The sequence below is a fragment of the Copadichromis virginalis genome, linkage group LG20, assembly GCF_057382275.1.
Source record: "Copadichromis virginalis isolate Kocher_CV1m ecotype Utaka linkage group LG20, C_Virginalis_male_GT1.1, whole genome shotgun sequence".
In the NCBI taxonomy this organism is placed as follows: Eukaryota; Metazoa; Chordata; class Actinopteri; order Cichliformes; family Cichlidae; genus Copadichromis; species Copadichromis virginalis.
In genome coordinates, this window is record NC_140637.1 from 17,668,374 (window position 1) to 17,676,625 (window position 8,252).

General features: G+C 43.5%; 1 protein-coding gene across 1 annotated transcript in view; it reads left to right on the plus strand.

Annotated features, from left to right (window-relative positions):
• Positions 1–7,949, plus strand: part of magixb (MAGI family member, X-linked b) — a 50,429-nt gene extending 42,480 nt beyond the window's left edge. Inside the window, exons 13-17 of the mRNA XM_085443615.1 lie at positions 2,378–2,578; positions 2,675–2,751; positions 2,873–3,019; positions 5,630–5,768; positions 6,680–7,949. Coding sequence (XP_085299741.1) covers positions 2,378–2,578; positions 2,675–2,751; positions 2,873–3,019; positions 5,630–5,768; positions 6,680–7,707 — 1,592 coding nt within the window. The 3' untranslated portion in view covers positions 7,708–7,949. The remainder of the gene's footprint in view (positions 1–2,377; positions 2,579–2,674; positions 2,752–2,872; positions 3,020–5,629; positions 5,769–6,679) is intronic.
• The last annotated feature ends 303 nt before the right edge of the window (positions 7,950–8,252 follow it).

The following is an 8,252-nucleotide window of genomic DNA, read 5'->3' on the forward strand; positions in this document are numbered from 1 at the left end:
GAACTGTGAAGGAGTCCAAACGTAATTATTTGCTCCACTTCTTCTTGTGTGTTTGGCAGAAATGAGGTTGGTCTTGGTTTGGTGCAGTGTTTCACATTCAGCTTTGTAGGTGAGGTAGTAGTGTTAAATACTGCGTTCTGTTCTCTAAAGTTTGCTCAGCCAGATGTGTTGACGGTGTGAAAGTTCGAACCACATGCTCACACGTTCGAGGTGTCAGATGCTTGATCAAAAGGATGCTGCAAGAGATGCGTTGTATGGTTGATTTTGCAGTTATGATGATGCAGCCTTTGTGATTGAAGCAACAGCTGATGAAAGGAAATCTTGTTGTTATTTTAAGCCCAGTCAGGTGTAAAACGGCACAAGACATAATGAGCATTTGTGGGAAAAGGCGATTAGTCCCAGCTCTAATGGTAGTTCGATTGTAGCGGTGATGTTCAGCATTAACTAACTGGCAGAGACACTACCATGTGAGTGATCCTGCTGAAAGCCAGCACTCCTCTCTCCCCCCGGTGTACAACATGTAGTATACATCCGCAGGCTGCTGTAGCGATGTCCACGCTCGCCGCCTCATCTGGGGTCCAGAGAGGGTTTTTTACGGAAGAGGGGGGCTGCTCGACTCCTGAGCGGTAATCAGTGCAGCACGTCAGAGGTTGGCTGGCTGCTGGGCATACCGCAGTGGGATTACTGTGGACAGGAGAACATGGAGAGCCAGAGGAAAAGACACTACGATATAATGCAGTCCGTTCAGATGCATGTGTGTGTAGCTTGTGTGTCTGTTTGTGCATTTGTGGCTGAGTGCATCTGTCCTCATCTTTTTGCATGTGAGTCACTGTGTGTCTGTGTGTGTGTGTGAGATTCTTAACATGTGTCTGTGCATTTCTACAATGCTGCCGTGTGCGTGTGAGCATCGCTGTTGCATGTGTATTCATGTGTTTAGCCACTGTTGATGTATTATGCATGATAAGAAGACTATTTGCAAAGCTGCCTTGGCTTTGATTTGACCTGATTGCTGTTTCCGCCTGGGTCACCCAGATTAGGCCCAGATTGGACTCGTGTCTCTGGGCTCTGATTTATAGGCTGAACCTTGTAACTGAATCATGATTCCAATGTGACATGCTCCTCATCTCATACGACATACTCCTACCCCCAAGAATACAATTTTAATCTGTTAACGAAGCATTTCATTTTGCTCTTTAAATCACTCTAAACATGCTATTTCGGTACCAGAGGGACATGGGCAGAATTGAGCGTCATGTACCTCAGCTGAATAACAGTTTCAAAATGTTTATGCTGCCTGATGGGTTACATAAGGCCACTGGCAAGACTCTAGAAGGGCCAGCTGCCACTAAAGCTCCGCATTCCCTCAAAGTGGGGTCAGGGAAAGCCTAATAGGGAGTTTATTAAAACACAAAAAGAGAAATAAGAGATACAGCAGACAGAAACAGCTGTCCAGCTAAAAATATTTAAGCTTTTTAGTTGGTGCAGGAGATTAAAGGAAGCAAATTTATTGTTAGGCTGCTGAATATTTTTCTCATCAGCCTCAGATTCTGACCATTTTAGCTTAATTGCACGTGATCTCTTCATACAGACAATAAGACAAATGGAGTTCATTATACATGAAGCTAACGGTCCGGTCCTCGCCTTCCACAACACACTTGTGTATTATCTGTAACCTCAGTTTCACACTGTGTCTTATAGCTGATGAGGGTGAGAAGAGTCGTTTTCCCACATCGAGGAGAAAAATATTCGATGGTGCTTGCACGAAAAATAAAAGTACTGCTGTGTGTGTTATCTAAGCCGGTGGCATACTAATGCACACAAGCTACAGTTTGAGGGGGATCTTAGATGTGCTGAGCATAAGAATCACTGGTGCTGGGTAAACAGATATCTAAAGATCTAAAGTTTGTTGTTATGTGCGGTTTGACAGATTAGGGTTGGAAAAAAGTATTGCCGGAAAGATTGCGTTCCATGACAGTTTATTCTTGAGGGGGAAGATGCATTGTTGGACAGCTGAAAAACTGTTTGCGGCGTGTCAGTGGTTAGAGAGGTAGGTTGATAGATGGGAATATGAGGGAGAAGAGGAGAGTGTTTCAAGGAGATAGTGGGGAAAGGAGCGACTAGGTAGGCTCCTTTGAGGAAGTAATTCATAAAATAGCCTGTCAAGAATGATCCAAAGCTAAATTATAGCTTGTTTTAGGATTTCTGGCACATGCGCTGATGAGCTAAAGCTTCCTGTTTTTATAATTATCTACTTATGACTCCACTTATTACTCTCAGCCTTCAGTTAAGAGGAAACTTTTTAGGCCTGATGGAATCTCGTGTTCCAGCCTCATCTACTTTAATGCGCTAATAACTGTTTTATTCTGTCCTATTTCAGCTGCTTCTCTTCTGCCCCACCGGTTTGTGACGGTCCGTCGTGGCAGTCCTGCGGCAAAGAGCGGTCAGATCCGGCCCGGGGATCGTTTAGAGGCTGTAGAGGGACGCTCGGTGGTGACTCTGCCTCATCGGGAGCTCGCTCAGATACTTCGCCGGGCAGGAAATACTCTACGTCTTACCATTGTCCCGCGTTCCAGCACCTGTAGGCATTCACATAAGCATCCAAACATACACATATGCCACAGTGCAAAGCTTGGCTTTTATTTCACAATCAGACCTTAATCACTATCATTTGCAGACTCTGCAAACCTTCCAGAAACTGCTGACTATGACTCTGGTCACAGAAACCGAAAGGGACAGAGGTCACGTCCAAAGGTGAGGGAAGCACATTCAATCACGTGTACCTAACAGGCACTGAAATTCCTACATCGATTGTGGCTGTTATTAACTGCCAGTGTATAATATTAACCTAAACTTCTTTATCTGTGTGTCCCAGCGGGACTCCAGGTATTACAGTGTGGATCTGGATCGCGGCCCCTCAGGATTCGGCTTCAGCCTCCGAGGAGGAAGTGAGTACAACATGGGCCTCTACGTTCTGGGACTGATGGAGGGAGGGCCTGCATCACGGAGCCAAAAAATGCAGGTGAGTCTGTTTCCTATGTGCATTTCAGCTTGTTTACACAATATATAATGAATGCATTGAAGTTCTTTGAGTTTTGCTTTTATTTTTTTCAGCAAAATCTACAGAGTTGTGTAGTCGGGGTTGTGGTTTAATAATCCACGTCGAAACACTCTTCCCTGACCTCAAGGTCAAGGAAAAATGTGAAGGGGAATTCACATTTTTCATATTTTTCCTAAGTGAGAAATTAGTAAAAGACAACCATAGTGCTTAAAGAATCAGTTTTTACTTATAAAAGGCTGCTAAATTAGCCCAAACTGAACATTGTTGATTTGAGTCTCCTATGTTGAAAAAGAGCCACGTTTTTCCTCACCCTTCTCTGTGTCATGTCTGACGCACTACATGGCAAAAGCAGTGTAAACATGTGTATTTTTCTTCCTCTACTCCCCCACAGTTTTGTTGGAGTCTCTGTCCTCATACCGCACATAACGAAAATGGTCTCTGTGGTCTTCTCTGGCTACTAAACAATAAAACACCTTCTTGCATATTTCCATTGATGGCTATGGTATCTTTTTGAAACCTCTGAAAAACATCCAACAAAATGTTCAAATCTAGTCCCTTCCCTTCCTCCAAGGGTGGTGCCAGTTCAACTTTGCCATTCTCTCAAACACTGAGCAACAACAGGTATCTGTGCTCACAGTCATTTCTCTTTTCTTCACTGTCAAAAGCAATATGCTTCCTGAAAAGAATTACACAGATGTTTGCTAAATCCAATTTGGGGCTACACTGGGTGGCATCAAATACTGAAGAGCTAATAGAAGCCTTTCAGATGCTAAAATCCAACTTGAACTCCCAGCCCTGGGTCCAGAACCACAGAGGCTCAATTAGGCTCTGCTTTGAGCTATTCTCAAACTAGAGGAAGCTCTGCAATGCTTCAGCCAGGCTGATTCATGTCAGCATCATTAAGGAAAATTCTCACAGTGCAAAATGCAGAGGCTGGAAATGTTTCAAACAGATGTCAACCACAACTGAGCTCTCGCAAGAAAGTTGTGATTATTCCATCTGTGTAACATGTCTTTAAAGAGTTCAGACATCTCGAGGAGGGAAAGATGTTTAACAAGCAAAGCCTGTTCAAGAAGCAAAATCCTTCGCATTTCGTGTATCGTTTGCAGACCTCTCAAGTGAACATACTCTGATCGTCCCACACATCACAATGCCACACTGCTTGTGAGATTCTATTATGACAAAGTATCTCAGTAAGGAGGCAGCAGTCCAAGCAGCTGGATGCTGGGTTTTTGGCAGAAATGTCCTCTGTTATTCGCAAGTCTGTTATTTGTCGCAAGTTACGTGGGAGAAGACTAGAGGATGGCATCAATGTGTTTAAATCCTGGACAATTATTAATGTACATGTTCTCCGAGAGGTGGGAGTGCTGACAGCAAGCATTGGACAGTACTCGTTACCTAGATGTCAACCAGAGCTGTGCACATCGAGCTGATTGAATTAATCAGCTCAGCGGTCATCAAAACGCTGTCACGCAACGACCAACATTTTTGCAAAGTGAAGGTGAAGATTATAAAGAAAAGAACTTTCAGGTTATTTTTTTTATTTAATTGTAGGACAGAATTATCTGTTTTTCTTTCAGAAAGGATGATCCAGTGTATCCTGTGCTAGAAGATGAAATAAATTAAGCAACTTTGCTTTGCTAGTACAGCAGCCATTCCCAAGTAAACATTGCAAAGACTGTGGCCAATTTCCAGATCTGCAAACCTGTAATCAAACCTGTAATAACACAAGCCTGCGATGAAAGATTTTCTCACTCAGTCTTGTTGAGATTTATTCTCCATTGACAGTCAATTTTGTAAACTGTAATTCTGTACATTCGAAAATTGAAAAATGAAGGTTCTTTGTTTGTTTTTAAAATTTTGAGCTACTTATTGTGTTTCCATAGTGTAGTAACTCTCAGATTCGCCTAAAAATGTGAAAAGCTCTCCTGGTTCAAAAGCTCAGGGAGGCTTGTGGTGTAAAATCTGTAAAAGGTAAATATGTGGCAAAACTAAAGAGAGAAGAGAAGCAGCCAAAAGTACCTGCCTGCCTGCCACTCCTATTCATAACAGCCTCACAGATACTTCCAGCCCATATCACTCAGAACCAGTTAAACTATTATTCCTACTACATACTTCTAAATAGAAACCATATAAAACATGTGCGTGTAATCTTTTCTGTTAGCTAAAATGTGTTTGGATGATATTTCCTGAGAAGTCTGAAGGGGAAGCCTTGACATTAAAGTCTATATGACTAAAAGAGTTTGCATGTTCTCCCCATATCTGGGTGGGTTCTCTCTGGATACTCTGGCTTCTTCCCGCAGTCCAAAGACATGCAGTGTGTACCCCACCTCTCATCCTATGGTAGGTGGGTTAGGCTCCATCCCCCCGGCGACTGTAATGAGGATAAGTGGAAAAGAATGGATGGATGACTTTTAAGTATTTATCAATGGAATTACGAAATTATTATATGAGAAACATTTAACATTAACATTTAATAGTTGCAAATAAAGGCTAAAAATTTCAGACTCTGGTGATTAAAATGATTGAGCTCCAGTTTGTAAAGCGGTGAAATGATGTGTGTGGCTACAGGTGAGCGATCAGCTTGTGGAGATAAACGGGAACAGTACAGCCGGGATGACCCACAGCCAGGCTGTCGAGCAGATCCGCAGAGGAGGCCACCGCATCCACCTGGTCCTCAAGAGAGGAAATGGCTATGTGCCTGATTATGGTAAGGCAGCTGGGAACATTTTAATTTTAAGAGTGGCAATACATGATAGCAAAAGAGAAATTTGAGAGTGAAACATGGGCAACCTCATAGCTTTTGCATGTTATATGTCTGCTATGGGTGTGTTTCCTGTTTTTCTATGGGACTGATTCTAACTAAAATGCTCTCTACTTTTTTAACATTTTCTCTTCTGGTGTTTCCCACCTTTTAACCCATCACATCTGTGTTTCATTTGACCTTGTTTGCTTTTAACACTCCCACACCACATTTCTCATTTGTCTGTGTTGGTTTTTCTTCCAAACACTGCTCTTCTTTCTGCTCCACTCCTTTGTTTCCTTTCCATGCCCTTTCTCTCTCTTTCTCTCAGTGGAGCTCTCCAGCTTGTCTCTATGCATGACCAACTCCAAGCTAGGCGAGCCTTGCTTCTATGTCATTGGACGGACAGAGAATACGCGGTTGGTAATGGTTCCTGTTAGTTCTCCCATTTTCTGTCTCTCTACATCTCTCTACCAAACCAGCATCGCTGTCTTCATTAAGTAAACGACAGTACTTGGACTTGATTAGCAATTAACATTGTAGCAGAGTACAACATTATGCTTTATGTCTCTCAAACCTATGCTGAAGCAGTAATTGGACAGCTTGTAATCTGTCCATACACTGAACAGTTAAACAAAGAAAATGACCTGATTGCATAACCATAGTGTGTTGTATTGCTAATGAAAGTTTCACTAAAATAGAAAAGCAGCTGTTATTACACAAGCTGACCTAAGGCACCTTTCTGGATTTCAGAAGTCTTTAATAACAGATTACATAATTCTCTTTACCATAGATGCTGTCATTCCTCTTTAACTGCCTGCTCAGTCTATATCTTTTGTCTCTGCCCACCACCCTAACCCTACACAATGTCTGTCCAGGCCATGAGCACCAAATCACCTCCTCCCCCCTCCTGCATCACCCCAAGAAGCAGGGTTTGGCTGCAGTAAACTCCACCGGACGGAGGGGGCGCAGTTCACAAGAGAAGAGGAGAAGCAGGTCAAGGGGAGGCGAGAGGGATAAAGGGACGGGAAGGAGAAGTAGAAGGAGAAGAAGACATGTCTCAGGTGAAGGACAACGCTTGCGTTTACAAAGCCCCATGTCTGATCAGACAGAGAGGTTGAGGAGAGCCAGGGACAGGAGGAGGAGAGAAAAAGCTTCTCAGAGTTTACCTAGAGATGCCCTAAGGAACTATGATGATAGTGACACGGAAACGAGGGCAGAGAGGGGAAGGAAAAGAGGAAAAGGCAGGAGCAGAGAGAGGAAAAGCAGGAGCGAAGAGAGGGAGAGGATGTTAGAGAGAGAAGAGTTTATGAATCGGGACAAGCTGATGAGGGTGGGAGAAAGGAGGAAGGAGGTGGTGGAAACGTTTGAAAGTGAGAGCGAAGACGGTGACAGGGAAGTCATTTTACCAATTCCAAGTCTTACCCAAAGGCTTCCCAGGCCCAAAGAAATCTGGGAGGAGGAGAGCGATGACGACTGGGGTATGGCAGCAGAGTACAGAGAACTGAGGAAAGAAGAGAAGCCAGAGACTGAGTGGGAGAGGTCCTGGGGTGATGACAGCAGAAAAAGTAAAGACACGGGGCTGAATCGGTGTGAAAAAGAGGACAATGATGAACAGAGCAGCAGTGTCAAGCGGCCTTTACGAAGCGTGGGTGTGATTGATCCGGAGTCACAGAGAAAGCCCTTCTCCTTCCTCGCTTCCACACTGTCCATAGATCAGTTGGGGGATGATGAGTCAGACTCTGAAGGCAGCCACTCTGACGGAAGTGTGTCCGCTGCCAGTATCTCAACTCTTTCTTTGGTCACAACACAGCCAGGTCCTTGGTTCATGCCCAGCCAGCAGAGACTGACTCAGGTCATGAAGGAGAACAGGCAGGCGGACAGGGTGTGGGGGAAGAAGAAATGATTTCTCTTGACTTTTAACAGGAAACTGAGCAACCATTGTAACAGATTCTGTCAGATTCACACTGTTAGACCTCTACTTGTTTTCTGCAGCTACCCCCACTACCAACTTTTTTTCCTCTGAGTCACTTTGATATTTAAAGTAGTATGAAGTCATATTCTTTGTGCCTTTTTACAGCTGGTCTCTGGCTGTTAATATTTTAACTTGTAAATGACACCAACAAAACAAGATTATCCCTCTCCCAACAGTGTCATTGTCTTTTTTTTCCCTCCCCTTCGGCACTGTTGCCCTACTTAAGTTGCACTTTCGTCTTTTCTCACCTACCAGTGATTCGCACTACATTAGCAGTGTCCTCTCTCAAAGGGACAGTTCACCCTAAAATCAATTTTGGTATTTATTTCCTCCGGTTTGTAGTGCTTTTTGTCCATCTAGATTATTTTAGTGATATCTATTTCTGGTTGGTCTTCTTTCAAATGTATATATAGAACTAAATGGCACTCGTGTTTTTGAAAAACTCAGCAGCAGGGTCTCTTTTGAGAAATCGATAC